We start from the raw sequence: 21,299 nt of genomic DNA, 5'->3' as shown, positions 1-21,299 counted from the left end.
AGAAACAAATAGTCCACGGTCAGAGACTATTACTTCCGTAGCTGAATGCAAGACTCGGACAAACATCATTTGGAAAAATGTTGTTGGTTGGAGTCTTTCATCCAGCCATCGGCTTGCTGACAAAGATGACAAAACAAGCTGTCTTATTGAAAACTGCAGACTCAAATTTGAAATTGAACAAAACATTCTGAGAAGTAACATTAACTAATACAGCAGCGCAAGAGGAGCATGCTGAAAGCAGTCCGAGCTCATTTAGTAACATTAAAATATTTCTTCAGGCACCTCCAAATAATACAAATAAAATGTGATTAGAATTCTTGCAACCGTATGAGAATACAGAAAGCTATATCATATTTTCTTGTGTAACTTTTCGTTGCTATGATTAACTTTTGGTCAAGTGGAATACTACTAGCAAAATATGACAAACACATAAACCCCAATTTCAGCATGAAATAAACACATAAACCCCAATTTCAGCATGAAATAAACATGAGGTGCTACATGATGCAATTTTCGGTGCTCAGGGAAAAGAAGGAAGGCAACAATAAAATACAAAGTAGAATTTATGACTCATGCACACCTCCATCTTCACATTGTAAGACCCACAAAACCAAGAACAAACTCATCTAAAAACAAGAACACAACAAGCATTAAAAAGCCCTCCTTTGAAGTATCTCCCTAACTTTAATACTTCAATAATAAACCCCACTCAAATAAAAATGCTGGTAGGATATATTGCACACTCAGAGTGGCCAGCCTTGAAAATAACGACAGAAACAGCTCTCTCTCTTTCTCTCTATCTCTCTCTCTCTCTCTCTCTCAATCCACATCTTCATCAAAAAAGCACACAACCTACACTTACACACTCCATCAACCACACACAACTCAACGAGGTAAAATAAGGACAACAGAGGAAATAAATAAATACAGTGGAGTCTGCTGAAACCGTTGGATTCTCTTCTGATTAATCGTGTTTTTGGTTGAGAGAGATTGCTGAAACAGTGACGAAAAAAATCGGAGACGAAAATATTTCGGTTTACCGCTGTTTTCGGATTGACAGTGTTCGGTTTGAGCGGACTCCACTGTACACTGGTGACAATACAAATTTGATAAAGTCTTTAAAAATCTTGATACAAGTTGTCTTCCCTTAAAATGTACAGAAAGAGAACACCCAATTCAAAAAGGTTTATACGAGATTACAGAAGTTCATATTCAGACTGAAGATCACAAAGACTAGACAGACTACAACTAGAAGTATACATATTATGTACTTGCTCTTAAAGAACACGCTTCAGAATTCTAGGTTTATACTGTATACATGTAAATATATCAATGATATGATTTTTAAAAACAATTTTTACAGGAGCCATTTTAAGCTGTACTAGTTAAGTAATCCCAATGCTTACAATTACCAATTAGATGTCATATAAATTTGCACAAAACAAAAATCAAACCCGATCTACACATTACAATATTGCGTTTCAGAAGTACAGTCGAACTTGCCCCGACAGCCACCTGCCTGAATGACCACTTCCCACGTTGCGTTTTCTAAACATTATAGTAACACGGTTCAGGAAGACAACCTGTCTCAGACAACCACTTTTCTCCTCGATCAGGGGTGGCTGTCTTGAATAATTTCGACGGTAAATCTTTTTTGTTTGGCACATCCTTTCATCATCACGTGACCTCAGTGCTTTCTTGTCCTATCTCCATTTTTCTTAACACTGAAGATGTGACTTCTTCTAAAGTTCACTCTTTGTAATGAACTGTTTTCACTGTTGTCAAAAATAAAGATACAAGAAAGCACTGAGGTCGCGATGAAGCAATAACTGAATCAGTCCTACATGACAGGAATCTGGGTATTTCTCAAAATCCATAAATAAAATCCTTCAAGATACAAACTTTAAAAATTGTGGTTAACAGAAAACAAAGGATCCTTTTCACCTCCACTCTTTGGAACAAATGAAATGAAATATAGCGTGGCAATTGACCTAACGAAAACCAAACCAATGCCACACAGAGAAGAAAAGTCTTGACTATGGCAGAACATTGCTAATTTCCCCGACTTATGCCCTTTAAACATTTCAAATTAAGAAGTCCCTCCTAACTCAGCAGCACAACTACAGAGGAGCATCAGAAATTAAGCCACAGGTATGTAATATCACATTTCATTTACCGTAAAGTTCAGGCCGTAAGTCCCAACTTTTTGCTTCAGTTTTAAACCCCGCAGCTTAAACTGTAACAACGGTGCGGCTTTTATTATATAATTATATACACCTAAAACAATTCAAAAGGTGATATATTTTCTTCAACCCCACACTTTAGCGTACGTGTAAGAAACATGGTCCTAAAGATGGACGGGTACTTTTCGAGACATATCCGTGTTGTATTATCTGCGGCAGCTTATAAACCACCATGGCTTACATGAGAAAAAATTCAGATTTTTTAAAAATTTAGTGTGTGTGGCTAAGTTATACAGGTGCGCTCAATAGCACAAACTTTACGGCATTTGAAGAAAAGGTTTTCACAGCCAGTGCATGTTAGAAACAAACAAAAAAATAGCAAAATCAAACGATAGTCTGCTCAATGAGTGAGGTGGTAACACATCAAACAACACAAGAAGACATTGATGCTTTTGGGCACACCTTCAAAACATACCATGCGTAACTTCTACAGATCTCCCCCCCCCCCCTAAAAGAAATGCCTTCCGCAAAAGAACTACATTACCTAAATTCATGGTTTCTTTCCCAGTTCCAGAAGTACCTGACTATAAATATCATCTGCCAGCTGGAAGGCACATCAGTAACTCATCTCTTAAGAGAAGTGTTTCTCTGCTTATTCTCCATCTCCAATATTTTTCAATGTTTCACAGTAGTCCTAAATGCTGTTAACAGCAAATAAAAATTAACTGTGACTTTAAAGAAACCCTTATTCTCTTTACGAATACACTTCCCATTGCTCTGTGCACAGTATTTCAGTACGTCATCACAATACGACAGAAATTGCTATACAAACTAACGCAGGGTCAGGCTTTGAAGATGTGCTCATAGTTGTGTTTCCTTTCACAAACACCGGTCACACAAGACGCAAGTCACACATTTGTCCCAGTCAGTCGAGGCAGTAGAACCCTGTACAAAAAACTACATTCAACACTGCCACTTTCATCCCACAAAAAAACCAAAAAAAAACAAAAGAAACAAGAGATAAACAGTGACAAAAAAACCCAAAGTATCAGAAGAAAAAAAACAACCCACGTCACAGGAGGACAACTCAGGAAGTAGATCAAGTCAACGGCAATAAAATTAAAATAAAGCACTCAAGACAACTGCTTGGTTTTGAAGAGGTAAGAAGAGGTGTGGGGGGTGGGGGGGGGGGTGGAAAGAGAAAACCATGATAGCACATGGAACGACTAGCAGTCAGCCAAACTGAATAAAAATCAAGACAAAAGTCTTTTGATGGCCTCTCAACTTGGGAACCTTTTCAATGACTGGATAAAATGTTCAATCACCACACAGCAAACATATTTCCCATGGCTCTGCGTCCCATGATCAGGTATTAAAAAGGAAAAAAAAAACCTTAAATAGTTCGCCTACCCTGCCACTGAGAAGTACCTCAGCAAAAACCTTCAGCGGAGGAACTGTCACAGGAAAGGAACATAGAGCAAGACTCTCCACCACCTAAAATATTTTCTTATTATATGCGCATTCCTCCCATTGCTCTTGAACAATATGCAAATTCAGAACACACGAAAGACAGAAGAAAAAAAACGCAACAAGTTATTTTAAAACAAATTCTCTTCCACTTCCAAACGAAAAAATGAGTCTTGACACACACACAACTCTTTATGTCTCTTCATTAATTAAAAACCCAAGACATTAATTAGCAAACTGAGATGATGACACGAAAAAACTTATTGGTTCTGATGAAAATTTCCCTCGTACAATAATATCGTCATTGTGAGAAAAGAAAACTGCATTTTAAGACTATTCATACTCACAAAAAAATTCAGTTAGACAAGCTTTCAAACCACTGTTCTTCAGAACTCAACACCAGATCGAAAGAAAAGAACAAGTTTAAGACAACAGTCAGTGCTTCACCCAACAACAAACAGACACAAGAACTCATAGCATCTCTCTATACCTATCGTCATTTGTGGCACAAACTTGATGACAAAAAAAACACCAAAAAAAAACAAAAAACCATTGCATACTTTAAAAACAAAAGCATACAAATGACAACACGTTGAAACAATGATCTGTCGTAAGCTAACAAAACGCCTTCTTACATTTTGGCGCCAAAAATTGTTTATTTGCTAAACTGAAAGCCTGATCAGTTACCCTACTACTACTACTTGTGGGAACAAATTAAAGTGAAACTGACTAGTTTTTCAATAAATTAGAAATTCATATTTCGGAATCACAGTATTTTAAAACGGCTACACTGACAATAAAACTCTTTCTTCTCGTTGAAACTGCTTAGAAGCAGAAAAAGGCATTTTGTCAGCTTACGGCAGTGTTGTTGTAGTAGAATAACCAACAAAATAAGGAAGCTTTAGTGAAGCAAATAATACCTCTCAGCTGAACAGGAGGAGAAACACAGGAGGGACCAGAACCACTTGACCGGTCAAGAGTCAAACTGTGCAGCAGCATTCGACTTGGGGGGGGGGGGTGATCTGGTCAGTTCTGTAACCACTTCACTTGCTTTCTACTCTACTTTTCCGATCCAGCAGCCATCTGGGTTATTATATCCCTTCGGTGTCAATTCTTACCGCCAGTCAAGCATTATAGGGGACAGGTCAGCTCATATTTATCGTAGGGAGCAAAAGTCGTGACATTCTAGGATGAGTACAGCTTGTATTACACCCCGACAGTGATGGGAAATGCGTCTACCAAAGGATGTTACACCTTAGTATCAAATCCTGAATTCTTCTACAGAACCATTGGGTTTTTATTTTTTAACCCTTCCAGCCCCAAGCGCGTATATTTTCAGCAGCGCTTGTACCTCCCTCCGTCCCAAGAGCGTATATTCTCAGTTTCGGGGGGTACCAAATTCGTGCATTTTTCTAAATTAGCGAACTTAATTAAACTTTAATTTTCTTATTACTTGTTCATTTACCTTTAAAAACTGGTATATGTTATTATCAAAGCTACATTACAAAGATACTACATCACATTTTAGAATGAATGCCTCTTTTTCTGAAATACTGCTGCATTGGCTGGGACTGGGGTTAGGGAGTGCACAAAAATGGCTGGGGCTGGAAGGGTTAAATTGAAGTTCTTTAGATTTACATCACTTCCAACAAACAACAGCTGAGTACTGGTACGTCAATTATTCAGTAAAACAAAAGAAAATTCCAAAACCAACAATCCATTTCAAAATTCAAAGCAATTTCAATGGAAAAAGAAAACAACTTTAGTTTCAAACCAATAGAGTTCTCAGCACTAAAAACAATACACGGAACTCATCTCAGAATATACAATCCTTGCTTAGCCCACACAAAGAGCTAGTTTAGTTCCCTTGAAGAAAAAACCCCCTTTCCAACACATTCAAGCAATTTCTAAGAAAGAAAGCTTTCCTAAAGTGCATTTTTCCCCACCAGAAAGATGGAAAAACGAGAACCACCTTGTCCCAAGATTTCACTGCCAGAACGCTGAGTAAAACATTGCTCAAACACTTTGGACTGGAGTCAAAACTTTTTATCAACCATATGATATATCATTGGAGAACAAAATTCTAGACTGGGCTTTTGAGCGGCTCATTCATTTTTACCATGCTTCCTAGTGGTGAAAAGATTTCACATTTCAACGCACACCTCAGAAATCAACAGCGAACAAAAGAATAAACAACAAAGTAAGAGAAGAAAAAAAAAAACTTTTGATGTAGACACAGCATTTTGATGAACCTTTGATGACTCTCACCTTAACATCCCCCCCCTCCCCCTCCTCCAAACAGTGCATTATGCGTGGTCAGAACATATTCTTCCAGCATTTTTGAAGTCCCCCTCTCAAAGAATTAATCGTTTTCCAAAACTTTAAGCGTTGAGTGAAATATGACATTGTCAAATAAACTCAGACAAAATAATACATTTTTCTCTCGACAAAAATGATGCAATACGTCCTTGGAGTAATGTTTTTAAATACATGAGATCACTTTCGTCATTGAAGCAGAAAGAGCAGCGTTTTCCTCCAGTAAATATATTTTCCCAACAGTGAAATATGCGATTGCCATTGCTTAGGTTGAAAGCAAAATTCAAGCCATGACGCCACTCAAAATTCATTAAAAAATTTCTTAACAGTTTTGGAAAATATACTTTCAAGTGCAGTACTGGAAATTTCCCAGAAAAGGTTGCGGCCAAACTGTTCTGAGGTTATTATTAGCTCAGCCAACAGCAATTTAAAAAGATTTATATAATAAAACAGAACACCCTTTTGTTAAGAGGAAACCATTGGCTACCAAAGTCACACCCAGTCCCACCCTTCAAAAACAGGGAAACCTCAGATAAAAATAAAAACTCATTAAATGAGTAGCGTACACATTGACACCTATAGTTTCAACTCTTTGAAGACGCGTCGGTGGAAAAAAATCTACCGCTGTTGCCGTGTCGACTTTAAACATGTATATTCGGTAAAGTAGTGGTCTAAGATGGACAACGCCTATATTATTGGAAAGCTCGTCCAAATCCTTATAATTTGGTAGATTCCTTTTATTTGCTTTCGAATTAGCATGGTGTTTGTTTTCGGCCCATAGTTTCACACAAAATGTCAGTTTCTATCCAAAATGGTGAGCTCCAGGCGACGTAGTTTGATGCAGACTGAAGAAGCTTTGGAGTTGTTTATGGATGATGACAGTGATGAGGAGTTAGATTTAAAGTTAGAAGAAGAAAGTTCAGATGATAATGATGATGAATCTGTTCCATTGGTTGGTAGATCTACCTAACCCCCCAAAGTCTCATCTTGTCAAAAAAGTTTTTCTTTTGAGGGCAACTATAGTGATCTTGCAGCCTTGATCAAAGTAAGACTGGTATTGTGAATATATGAATGATTGGTATTAGAGAAAAATAGAGAAATTGTACTTTTGAGTGTTGTAAGTGTGATCTTTGTACTATTAATAGGAAAAAAATGGTGACCTGGTAAAAAACGGCAAAGAAAATGCGTTACAGGGTATCGAAAAAGAGAAAGTGAGTGTGTCTTCAAGGAGTTTCTTTTAAAAAGGCAAAATGTTTCCCCCAAAAACGCATGGAAACAAAGCACACTAAGATAGCCTTGTTAGAAAATTGCGCAGAAATGTCATAACAGACATTAGTCACTACAATACTAAAACATTCTTTAAAAGGAATCCATGTCGGCCACTTCCACTTCGTGTCAGTAAAAAAAGAGAGAAAGACAGACAGAAGCAATAAAGTGAAAGAAGAAGAGTAGAACCTACTAGAGGCACCCTACCAAAAGACATATTAGATGAACACAGGTGAATAATATGGAAAACAGGAACGGAATTTCGGAGTGGCGGGGAGTGGGTGAGGGGGAGAGGGTGGAAGAGTATAAAAGTAGACTGAGTTTTTGTGTATGTACTGGCATATATATATTGACCGTTACGTATACGACTCCGCCATACGTCACTTTTCAAGATGAAGTATGGTGGAGACTTACAGGAAGCAGCCGATATATGAATATACATATATACACATGCTATAGTTTGTTATCTAAGCAAATGAAAGACAATCCAAATTTTTCTTTATCAAACAAGAAAGTAGTTGTAGACTCCTCAGCTCGCATTCTGCACACCTTTCTGAAGTAACTCGGATATCGTCACATGCATACAATAAATGTACTCATTTTCATTAATTTTTTGAATAAACTGGACATTTAAAAATCTCAGCGTACACAATGTTTCTGAATGTTAGGGCAGAGTCAACTTCTATAACAATCTGTCCATTTTTTTTGTCCTGGGAAAGACAAGAACAAAAAAAGAAATTTAGTAATAAATAAATCTAACTATGAGCATTTTAAAGATTGCTTTATGTACTAGTATTTATTGCATGCACCTGACGATATCTCAAGCTAGTGCTATGAAAACCCGGACTCCCACAACGCCACCGGGTACACGGAATCAAACCGATATGCCAGGGAAAGATGTTCACTATCTTTATCGTCGTCGTCATCGTCGTCTCTTTCGACGTCTGTAAAGCCCTCGTCGGCATCGTCCATCAAACGACAGTTTTCATCGGCACTCTCCGTTTCCTCGCCACTCTCCGCCGCGTGTACGACAGCACTTCTTTCCTCATTGTCTTTGACTGGAAAACCCGTAGCAGAACTATAGAACTGATGGTCAGATGTTGGGGAATGTGCAAGTGGATCGGTGCTAGAGCGCGCCGCTAGTCCCTCAATGTGTTCCTCCTCCTCGGCCCACTCCTCGCCCCAGGCGAGCCATCCGAAAACAAAAAACCAAAACTGCAAATAGAAAAAAAGGTTTAAAAAAAAATGAATTATAAAACCTCTGTGTCAAACAGATGAAGTAATGCTTACATAAATTTAGTACATGCCATCTTTGGCTAAAAAAAGTGGGGTGGGTGGGGGGAGGGGGTGGGAGGGGGAATCAGAACAAGAAGTGGGTCCCTTTGGACAGGGATACAACAACCCATATTATTTTCCACAACTGTCTAAAGTTTCAAGTAACAACAGTTTTATTAAAGACGGCTCAGTGACAGTCTCCAATAATTCAAAGACTTCCTCCTGAGCACTTTAATCTCCCATAGAAAAGCCTACAGACATTTTCAACGCAAATAAAAGTTATCTAAATAAAATATGTGAATATTTATAGCATCTCAAGGTTCATGCATTGGTCATTCATTTACTTTCCAGGAAAAAAAAAGAAGTGAAGACTTAAAAGTCTCACTTTACGTCATTCTCAAATTTCTGATATATCTTAGAGGCAGATCAAATTTAACCATAATGATTCACTTAAAAACGTGATAATTTTAACTAAAATGATTATTAATTAACGAGAGAAACTTCCCCTGTTCAGTGCGATAACTAGTCGGGACTAATATTCAACAGCAGCAACAACAAGCACACAAACACACCAAGTGAGGAGGAGACTCAAGCTGTGGGAGGGGAGACCGTAGGAAAACAAAACGAAAAGCTGACAGATGAACTCAAAAGAAAGAAACAGTCTCTCGAAAGTAAACACTACAATACCTACGGTGCTCATTCAAACTGAAAACTCAAAAGTTGCTACTGGAAATAAAATTTAAAAAATTTTTTTAAAAATAACAAACCAAAGGAAAACATCCATACGGTTTTATTTGTTTGACTAAAAGTGAAGAAAGAAAATAAAGGCACACTACACGATGCTGAACAGTCCATCCTGTCACTAGTTTTCAAAAACTGTACTACTAGCCTAGTGTACTTGTAAAGTAGCACCATTTTACTTCAACATATGTTAAGTCTTAAGTTTCCCCCAAATGCACTGCTGCATTTTGGAGCAGAGATGTGGACTACCGTCGGAGCAAAGTCAGTTTTGTTGGTTAAAGACCAGGTTAAAGACCAGATGTTGTCTCCTCCCTAGTCTTTTTGTTTTAAAACAAAATTTGACCAAACTGCTCAAGTCATTATGCCTGCCTACAGTAGTCAGCTTAACTCAGTTCAGCAACGGTAACAGCTCCCTAAAAACTAACAACTATCCATATGATATTTAAAAGTACAGTAGTCTCCGCCTAAACGCACGGTGCTCGGGAGGGCTCTTCAGCCTGTGTTTATACGGAGCGTGCGTTTACATGAACCTTTGCAAGGGGAGAAAGGGACGCAGTCATTTCATTGCCTTGATATTCTAGTGACCTCCCTTTGGGGTGAGCGTCAATTTTTGCCGATAATGTGACGACACGTGACTGTTTTGTGAAGGATTCCCTGACTGTGGTTATGACTACAAAGGCGTTGAATGGGGGGGTAGAAAGACAGCCTCAATGTAACTTAATGTAATGAATATGCACTATAAACGTCGGGAACAGCTAAGAGGAAACTGTTGGAGATAGTCATAGATCTAGTCATAGAGACGACGGCGCGGCCACGTGGCTTTCCAAGCAACCACCCCCTGACCGTAAATTCACGGACGACATCAGAATCATAGATCTCTACATTCAGGGAAACATTTCTCTTGTGTTTCGTTGAACAAGTACGTTATAAGAATATATATAAGGTCTTCGAGCACAACTGATTAGGCTTACATGGCTAATCTTAAACCCTATTGAGGCCTTTCTGGTGTTTTACTGCATTCACGCGTGTTGCACATCAGGCCTAGGTTTAACTAAACATTACACGCAGTCACCCAAACACCAGTCAGAAACCTTCTCTCAAAGATGCATTTCCAGTGACCAATCAAAAAACAGTTCAGTCCCCCAACCGCCCCCCCCCCCCCTCCCCGACCAGCCCTAGACTGATAACCAGACCAATGTGTCTGTGGAAAGTTGGGTGTGAAAACGTTGTCCATCACTCTCTTTGTTCCGTGTGAGGGGCACTCTTACCCGGTTTTCTTAGCTTGTCTATGCAAGCTGTGCAGGTTGTAGTGAAAATTTTCCCTTGTCAAGCTTAACCTGTCGGCGTATTTCGCGGATCGGAGCGTGCGTTTAGAGGGAGTGACCGTGCGTTTGTACGTCTAAATTATATAGCTAAAAACCCGTCAGATGACGAAAGCGAGCGTTTGAGCGGAGCGTGCTTTTGCATGGCGTGCGTTTAGGCGGAGACTACTGTATAACGAACATTACAAATGAATAGCACAAGTTTCATGGGTAAACATTAAACAAAGCTAGAATACTGCACAGCATGTACATAAATTTGAATTCTCTTGATAAACATAATGCAGGTTAGAGAAAAATCAAATCAAAGGAACTGGCTGACTTGCAAAACTAGGAGACAACTGTTTCTATAATCCCAACTTTTGTGATGGATGATCCATGAACTCATCCAAAAATCCATGTCTCCACATTACGAAGTCTTCAAGAAAAAGGACCAAGACCGACCGCAAATATTTTCCAACTTGCAATACTATAAAACATAAAAAGTCAGCTCACAATCATACTTTCAGAATTAGAAAATGCTGATGTGTGCCAAAAAATATCCCATCCAACTGACAAAACAAATGAAGGAAAGGGTATTTCAGACATATACATAAAAGCCGGTTAGAACGTCTGAATCCGTCAGCGTGCAGACGACCAAGCAAAATATACACCAGTTTGCAAAGGCATATACTGAGGAGATCAGTGGAATATTTTTTATATATATAATGCATCCAGTGCAAAGAAAGAGGAAAACTTCATTTACAAATATGTTGATCAGACCTTTGATAAAAGTAAATGATAGAAAAACAAACAAACAACTGTCGTATCAAAATGAAATTTTACATTCAGGTCCGAATTTGCAACTGTTCTGGATTTACTTTACGCAGCACAACACAAGCGGATAAAACCAATGGCCCCATGATAAATTAACACCTCTCTACTTCCCAGGCCAACTTTTCCGGATCAACAACTGTGAGAACAGCTATGATGAAGTGAAGCAATTGTTGAGGTGTAAAAAGACCATGGCACGTACAGAACTACAGAACTACGACTCAAAAATCAAAACAAAAAAGATAAGAGTGAAAAACTGATCCAACAAATAACTCACTGAGACCTTTCCAACCACACAAAGCCAACAAATTTCACTACTGTATGCACTGTACCGGCCAGAACTGACCAGTAGTTTTTGCAACTTTTTACAAAATGGAAGTAAGAAAATGGAAATGACCAAATGAGCCATTTCTTCACCCGCGTACTGAAAGAAATTTCAGGTACCAAAGAAGGAAAAAAACAAATAATTCTACTTATCTAACACCTTTAACCTCATATCTTTAAAAGAGCACTGCTTGGTGATATAATGTCAGAGTGATTTGTGGGGGCCATTTACATCTAGAAACAAATAAGAATCCTTTCTGCTTCAACTTTATTTGAGAATTCAAAGTACCTTCCTAAGCTAAACATCTCAAAATGCAGCGGCTAGGGTGCAAATTGGAAATCGGAGCATGTGGTCTCAACGAGATAACGAAAGAACAAATTTACTGGTGCATATGAGACAGATCCAGCAACCCAAAATCTCAACCAATAAAGGTGACGAGAATGTCTCGGAGACAAATAAGACAAGCTGTGTAACAAGCCAATCTGATTATACTTAAAGGTGGAGTCAAGGTTTTCTTTCACCTCTGAAGCTACAATCTAATATTCTATTTTTTTTCCTCAGACACCCCAGTGCAAAAAAAAGTAACATTGTTACAACTGCCCGACAAACATTGAGGGGCTACATTCTTTTCCATGAAGCATAAAAGAAAAAGATGCTTTATTACTGAGTTCTTCAAATACTATTCTTAAAGATAGGGAAAATACAAAACAAACTGAACAGTGCAGAACAATGCATGATCAACAGAAAAACAAAAAAACAAACAAAGGAACCGCAGAATAAAGAGAAAAATAAACAAGGAATTAAAAAAAAACCCAACAACCCCCCCCCCAGACATAACAAAATCAATGAGTGTAAAAATAAATATCCCCAAAGCATTAATCTTTGCCAACTTCAACGCTTAAGTTCCTTTCTGCAGAATCTCAATTTTTTAGTGCCCTTTCAGTACGATAAAACTGGAGAAAAAAAATATTTCAGTTCCCAGAACTCATAAGCTTTTTAAATTGAACATTTGAAGCGTTTCATGGCAAGATGCATGCAATGTACAGTATTAAAATTCCTTGAAACCGAGAAAAATGGGAAAATGTTACCCCTGGGGATGTTTATCATTTTTTTTTTTTTGCTCGGGTGAAACATGACACCCCATAGAGGTGATCGTGCCCTCCAAGAGGAAAGGTAGGCCCTACAGAGGACACATTAGAAACAAACGTTTATTTTTAAAAATGTGAACTCATTAAATTGTTTTAGCAAAAACACCGGATATCCACTGCCAAAAATTTTTTTTCAAAAGGCCGTATTCAACAAAAATGACAAAAAACAACAACCCCGATATAACCTCATCATTGTGACTATTTTAAAAAAAAGGTCTTTGGTGCAAGTTAAAAATAGCAATATTTTGGGAAGTAAAACATCTACGATTCAGTATCAAAGACTATTTCAGGGTTTACAACGTAGGATGGGGGCAAGATGAAACACTTTCCCATTTTTTTCAAATTCGTAAAAATCGATAAAAACAAACAAAACTAATTATAAAAGTTAAGAACTTGAAATTCTCAAATAAACCTTTTCTTTTTTTTTTGTTTGTCCTGAGTCCTGATTGGTTGCCAATTAGTAGGTTGTGTACAAAAAAAGGTGTCAACAATGGTAGAACTCAACTATATCTTGTAATCACTTTCTACGTCTATCTGTATCTTGAATCTTAAGAAGATCAGCACTTCACCAATACAGTCAGCTACCAGACTGATCAGAATTTTTTGGTGGTCTTTTCTTTCATATCTCACACACACACATGCACAAAAACTCATACCAACTAATAAACATATACACACACTGAATGTTTAACAGGTATATTCTCTCCCAAATGTGAATAATATAGCAAACGTAAAAATTATGATGAAGTTATATTCAAACTTCAACCAAACGTAAAACTGTGATCTCTCACACACATGGGTAATTTAAGCCTAACCCTCACAATCATACATATATATAGGGGATTATCATACATTCTCATTAACACTCACTGATTGAAAAATAGATTTACTCACTCAACTACTGATAATAAAATCATGCAAATGATTAAACTTGCTTCCTTTTTTTGTGTGTACATCTTTCAACAACTGGTTTCATTTCTTCACGGCTACTATTTAAAGTGTTCAAGTTGGTTGACAGAATAATTTTGCTCTAGGTTTATTTTTAAAATGTCTTTCAATTCTCATTTCTAATCCCAATTAAAAACAAAGTACACCGAGTGATTAGATGTTTCTATAATAAAAAACCCTGGTGGTATTGAAAACATTTTTTTAAACATTTTGCCCAGCAGGTGGCCGAAACCTACTCTTATCGATTTTAGACCACAAAGTGATCTTTAACAAGCGCAACTTGATCACGGGACCTCCAAAATTTTTTGCCCTTGTCCAAGAAGGCTAGGACTAGGAGTAGATCTTTCCTACAAGAAGACCAGGGATGTAGCTGAAAGACAGCAGTAAGGAGCCAAGAAGCAGTAGCAGTAGAAAGGCTGCAGAAAAAGTCAGGAGCCCAGAGGGGCAAAGGAGATAAGGGGGGGTGGGGGCAGAAAGTGGAGACGAAAGCTGACAATAGAACATTGTTAGAAAGCAGGAAAGGAGGTGAAAGGAGACAATTTTAGAGAAGAAAATTTGTCCATCACTACCCAGATTCGAACCCTTAACCTCTAGGCCATGAGAGCCCCCCTCTGATGGTATCTGTCATATTTCGCCAAGAAAACATGAAAATGTACAGTGCATTTCACAAAGAAAGAAAAGACTAGTACTTCTTAAAAACATGGCTTTGACTTTGAGAACATTTCTACGGCAAACAAAATGCTGTATTTGACGGAGACAATAGAAAACCTGTAAACAATAGCTCAGTTTTGAGAACTTGGTTAATAACACATTCTGCCACGAAACCCTTCATCTTCAAAGCCCACTGCAATGTACAGGATTCAGTCAACTTTTGGCAACACTCCCTCTTCACTTTCTAAAAAGGAACCAAATAACAAAAGTATCTTTTAAAAAATAAAAAAAATTACCTTTTAAAAACGAACACCTGAATAAATTAGAATCGATAGATATAGGCAGATGCATGGATACAATTCAAGAACTGAAAAAGTGAGAAATAAACCTGAAGAAATAAACGAACAGACAAAAAAGGTAAATAAATAAATAAATAAATCACGTGCAGTCATTCTTCACGAAGCAGTTAGGAGAGAGGCTACGGACGCCAAGCAAAACTAAGACAAAAGTACAATGGCAGGGGCGGGAAATGAGCAACACTGACCAAACAAAGAAATGGGCATACCTTCAACAACATTTACCAGCTACCTAAAATTTAGTCTCTTTCATGCCCTTTGACTTAGGATTTTGACTTGTGCTATATCCATACATGGGAACCTCACAAATTTCTTCTTCTTCTTCTATTTCATCAGCACCAACTAAATGGTCGAAGCCTGCCTCTAAGATACGCAGAAATCTGCGAAGGACACACAAAAATAAGGAGAATATAGTGTTGGAATACACAGTTGACCAGCTGTTTTCGCATTATAATATAATCTTAATAATCTTGACAATATCAATAGAAGGGCAGTAGGCAAAGCCGTGAGCTGCACCTCAACAAAGACAATATTTGCCTCATGCCTCAAAATGGGGGTAAAGTGGAGGTAAACCTCTGTCAAAAAAATTACAGCATAATACCGAAGCGGTAAAACAAATGGTCATCACAGTACAACTCAACCAAAACAGGGCACGTCTCAATAGCTCCACGCACACAAGACGCGGAATGGAAGAGCTCACAAAATGTCGGCGGGTACCAAATAGAAAAGAAGAACAAAAACACACCCACACAATCACAACGCACGAGCTCTCGAGTGCTTCATCGACATAAGCGGAAAAGTGTCGCCAAATTGGAATTGAGAGCAATGTAAAATATTGACAACCAACACAAAACTGGAAGGAAAAAAAAAAAAAACAAAGTTCAGAAACACAGAAACGAGGCTCTTATGGAAATCATGACATGACACAAACGAAACTGAATCGCCGACTAGGTAACAAGAAGCCGCCTGCTGATTCCACAGATATTGAACTCATAAATCAAACACAAAAAAAAAAATACATGCACAACAGTCAATGTAGAGGAGGGAAAGGGAAGTGGAGGATACAAATATAAGGTCAAAATGTAACCAGACTATATATCTGGCTCACGGCCCAGAGACCAAACTCATACTTGAACTTGTAAGTAAGAGAGAAGTGCGTTTAGAGTCAGAAATCATCATATATCCAGCTGGATGGGAAGATTGTCCAAGAGCTGTTGGAAGCTGGGATCGCAGCAGGGAAAGAAACAGAGGGTGGCCCGATCAGTCAAATAAATGGTGGCTCCGTCAAGTATGCGGCAATTTACAAAATTGTATGAGAATGGATGAGTAATAGGGGGAAGGGGTGATTGGGGGGGGGGGGTTATGTTCTGAACAGGGGAAGGGGGAATACAAAACTCTGACCATTGAGAAAAAAAAACAACCTCACTTTATACCATAAAAAAGTTTCTTTAATGTAGCCTACATTCCTTTCTTAAGGTAGGGAGGGGTCCCCAGTGTGGACAAATATTCGAGTAAGTGTCCGAGATCATGAGTTTGAGCGATAAACAAACACAGAACGCACATGAACAAACACAGGACGCACATGAACAAACACAGAACGCACATGAACAAACACAGAACGCACATGAACACACATGAACAAACACAGAACACACATGAACAAACACAGAACACACATGAACAAACACAGAACACACATGAACAAACAGAACACACATGAACTGTTGAGACTTTTTAAAATGAATACCCATCTTTTACTATCACTCTTGTGGCTATGAGGGTGGAGGATGGGGTAGGGACAGGGGGAAGGAGCGAGAGAGAGACAAAGAAAGAGGGTGAGAGAGAGACAAAGAAAGAGAAAGAGGGTGAGAGAGAAAGAGACAGATATACAGACAGAGACAGACAGAGAAAAAGAGAGAGAGAGACAGAGAGAGAGAGAGAGAGAGAGAGAGAGAGAGAGAGAGAGAGAGAGAGAGAAACAGACAGACAGACAGACAGACAGACAGACAGACAGACGGATGGAGAGAGATCGTCTACAACTATTTCCCAACTATACCAAAAGATTGTAGGACCCGACTGAGAAAGAAAAGTAACATTACACTCATCCCCCAACTTTTCCTGTTGCTTTAGAAACTTTTTAGCAGACGTTCGGACTTTCCACATTTTAAAAAAAGTAAAAGAGCACATCAGCCGCTACATCTGAGGACTTGAAAGAAACTTCCATTTACCTGTCCCCGTGGTTTTATGCACCCCGCATAATTAGGCAAAATTTGATCATTTTTTGCATAATTTCTGATTATTTTCCTTTATCATTCTTTGTTAAAATTAACAGAACCGCATAATTTCACATATTTGGGCTCAGTTTGCATAATTTCAGAATTTTTTTGCATAAAACCGCGGGGACAGATTTACACTGACTCAACCTCAAAACAGCAAATTTCAGAACCTACTACTTTTGGTTAACACAAATAGAGACTACACACTACTCTCACAAAGGAGTTCATCAACCCAACAAATCAACAATTCTGTCCTTGACATTCCTCCTCCCCCACCCCCATTCACAGGATACATATTGACAGTTCAGTGAAAACTCAAACGTTCATTTTTCCAAAATGGTGCATGGCGGATTCTCAACGTAAGCAGTCAATATCCTCGCTGTCAAAGGGATAATGAGTACCTCCAGTGTATTCTATTCACCCGATAAAAGCAGGGTCGAACAGTTGCTCACCTTTCTTATGGAAATGGAAGCAACAATACGACCGAGATCTATTTACAGTAATGCCATCCTAGGTACTCATTCTTTAAGCAACAATACGACCGAGATCTATTCTTTTCGCTGCTGCACCTATGGAATTTACGGGCCTGAACCGTGTAGCGCAGTGCCTATGGCCCGTTGTATTTACAAGACTATAACAGTGTTTAGATAATTGGGTAAAATATTGTAATTATTTTTGAGGTACCTTCCCTTTATGTTAGCCACCCCCCCCCCCCCCCCCCCATTAGAAAGCGTCAGATTCAGATTTTAGTTCACAGAGAAGATTATATCTAGGCCTAGATTTAACACATTTACCGCACACAAATGATATGTTGGCAGTAAACACAGATAGGCTAACATGTATATGCCTATATATATGGATTTTACTAGCGTTGTATAAGGTAGGAAGATCCTCTTGCCACTTCTTTACCTGCAAACACTCACACAAGTATTCCCCTTTTTTGGCCTCAGTTTATCATTACAGTGGTGTTGTTTTTGGCCTTGACCATCAATGGTTTATTTATAGAGGCACCAGCCATCCATGTCCAGGTGCTGTTTTAGCCTGTTGTTTTTGGCATCATGTTACTAATTCCAACTTTTCTCCATCTATCTCTCAATGAAATCCCCCTAAACTTATATCAATAGAAACGTGGTTTAATGTAGAATGTACATGCAGAAATTCCTGAGGATATATTCATAACTAAAAAAGTTATGGGAGGTAGAATTGGGTCACCCCCTGAGCCGCCTTGGTTCCTGGAATTTCCCCCGGCACAGGGGCCTATTTACCTGCGGCATTGAAGGGGTTAAGCATCCATACGACTGAGATCTTTACAGTGATGCCATCCTAGGTACTCATTCTTTAGGAAATCAATACGACTGAGATCTATATACAGTGACACCGTCACTCATTCTTTAATATAAATAATATAATAAATAAATAGCATTTGAATAGCGCATCTATGTGCTTTACACTATATTATTATTCTTTAAGTAACAATACGATTGTGATCTATATATACAGTGACACTATCACTCACTCTTTAAGCAACAATACGATTGAGATCTATATATACAGTGACACCGTCACTCAGTCTTTAAGCATCAATACGATTGAGATCTATATACAGTGACACCGTCACTCATTCTTTAAGCAACAATACGATTGAGATCTATATATATACAGTAACACCATCACTCAGTCTTTAAGCATCAATACGATTGAGATCTATATACAGTGACACCATCACTCATTCTTTAAGCAACAATACGATTGAGATCTATATATACAGTGACACCATCACTCAGTCTTTAAGCATCAATACGATTGAGGTCTAAATATAGTAACACCATCACTCAGTCTTTAAGCATCAATATGATTGAGATCTATGATCTATATATATAGTGACACTGTCCTAGGTACCCACTCTTTAAGTATAACAAGTATTTTATATGACTCTCCTTCACAATCAGGCAACCTCTTTCACAATGCACAGGTCTTTGATCCTGAGCTTAAATGAATAGGATTTATTTTAGATCTTTACAAACGGTTCAGTGATTACCGGTAACTGGAACTCCCCTTAACATTCAAAAGGGGCAAATACTAGTAAGTTCTAAAAGAAAAGACACTCTATAAAACCTTAAGATAAAAGAGATTTGTCCTTCAAAAGCCTTTGGCTTACTATTACACAAGAAATATCAAGCAGATATTCACACTTGCAAAGACCTATTCAGCGCCTGTAAATCGGCTGCTTGCACTGTATGCTTCCCATGAGGTTGAGAATGTTTCAGAATATTATCAAGTCTGCTGGAGTAATAATAAAGATTGAAAAGCGTATAGAGCTTGATGTTTGAGCGGGAATTTGCGCTATACAAATGCTGTACATTATCGTTTGTCCAAAATTGAATATTTCACGCAAACAACAAACAGCTTTTATTGTTACACAGTTGAAAGAGCAACCATATCCCTATAACACTAAAGCAACAATCTGATTAAATGGTATGCAAGCATTTCACCGCCTACCTTAGTCAAATGCCTAATAGACAAAGTAATGACACTTTTTTACACTCCACCCACTACAAAAGTTCAATGTGGGTAAAGCCATGATCATAAAAGCTAGGGGAAAGGCTGTTGACATTATCCTATCTCCCACGCAATATATCCTAAAGCAAGGGGAAAAAGCTGTTTAACATAGGGGAAAGGCTGTTGACATTATCCTATCTCCCACGCAATATATCCTAAAGCAAGGGGAAAGGCTGTTGACATTATCCTATCTCCCACGCAATATATCCTAAAGCAAGGGAAAAGGCTGTTGACATTATCCTATCTCCCACGCAATAAATCCTAAAGCAAGGGGGAAAAGTTGTTTAACATAGGGGAAAGGCTGTTGGCATTATCCTATCTCCCACGCAATATATCCTAAAGCAAGGGGAAAAAGTTGTTTAACATAGGGGAAAGGCTGTTGACATTATCCTATCTCCCACGCAATATATCCTAAAGCAAGGGGAAAAAGCTGTTTAACATTCCCCATATAAACCTCCCATCTCTCACATTCAACATCTTGAGTAATTCAAAGGTAGACTAAAGCAACAGGAAAGTAAAGAAACACAAATATATATACAAATGTATTTGTATATAATATATATATATATAAATATACATTCAAAAAATGTTCTGTATAAAATTACAAGTTCAAACAACGAGTGCCAGAAAAAAGTTATTTTTCTTTGGGAAACTCCAGCGGTTGGTTAGGGTAAGAGGTTCAGACAAAGGTATAGTAGCAGTACAGGGTTTTACGGCACTCGCAACTGCATAAGGTCAGACAAAGGTATTCCATTTGGATCCACTCAGATAAAAGAACAGCTCAGCAAAATAACTGATTCAACAAAACACTGCAATAGGAAATGTAAACGTTCATAACAAAAAACCCTCTCCAGAATAGTAAACACAGCATGGAGAAAAAGTCCAGCCCATTCCAAAATTGTTAAAAATTCAGAAGTACATACAAAAATTGGAAAATCTTGAATCTTTAAACCGGATCAACATCAAACTACATCTTCATAAAAGTTTAAATCATACTTTTTTTTAATTTTAAGATTCAAAAATTGGTAAAAATTCAGAAGAACATTTAAAAAATTGGAAAATCTTGAATCTTTAAACCGGATCAACATCAAACTAGATCTCAATAAAAGTTTAAATCATACTTTTTTTTTTTATTTTAAGATTCCGCGCTCGCGCTCTACTGCTCAGAAATACAATGTGGCTGACCAAAGGCTCTATGTCGTAGCAATCCTGAATAATCGTAAAAATAATTACACAGATCATAAAACATGGGGCCAGTTACTACTGTTGTTGTTTATGCTCCTACTACCAAGGCCACAGCCTTTTGATGACATATGTGGAGCAGAAGGCACTCACAAATTTCACAGAAATCAAATGTAAAACAATAAAATCGCAGTACATTATTCGATACTTGAGCCCAGACCTTTTATTTACTTCAAGCAGAGAAAATAAGGATCACTACTGTGTCAAAGTACATGACACAGTTCTGTTATACAAAACCCAATTTCAACCAGGGGATTGAGAAAACACTTAAAGGTCATTTCCCATTTTTTGCAAACTTATCTGGTTTTAGGGCCACGTTCTCCCATCCACTAAAAAGCACAGCTCATCACTTGCACCACAAGTACCCTTTACAACAGGGCTACAGCAAAGACATTCCAATGTCACAGAGGTGTA

The 21,299-nt window shown here is 38.1% G+C and overlaps 1 protein-coding gene across 5 annotated transcripts in view; it reads right to left on the bottom strand.

The window, feature by feature from the left end:
* Positions 1–2,365: 2,365 nt before the first annotated feature.
* The window catches only part of LOC101848130 (RILP-like protein 1), a 40,811-nt gene continuing 21,877 nt past the window's right edge, over positions 2,366–21,299 (bottom strand). Inside the window, exons 9-10 of one of the 5 annotated variants that reach the window (XM_005103350.3) lie at positions 15,939–16,029; positions 8,247–8,447 (exon numbers count right to left, since the gene is read on the bottom strand). In XM_005103350.3, coding sequence (XP_005103407.1) covers positions 15,984–16,029 — 46 coding nt within the window. In that variant the 3' untranslated portion in view covers positions 8,247–8,447; positions 15,939–15,983. Of the gene's footprint in view, positions 8,448–15,017; positions 15,189–15,938; positions 16,030–21,299 lie in introns of all 5 variants that reach the window. The other 4 variants (XM_013085376.2, XM_035971065.1, XM_035971064.1 and 1 more) reach the window with 4 other exon arrangements.

This window comes from Aplysia californica, unplaced genomic scaffold (assembly GCF_000002075.1).
Source record: "Aplysia californica isolate F4 #8 unplaced genomic scaffold, AplCal3.0 scaffold00369, whole genome shotgun sequence".
In the NCBI taxonomy this organism is placed as follows: domain Eukaryota; kingdom Metazoa; phylum Mollusca; class Gastropoda; order Aplysiida; family Aplysiidae; genus Aplysia; species Aplysia californica.
Note: the sequence above shows the minus strand (reverse complement) of the source record. Positions and strands in the feature narration are given on the sequence as shown.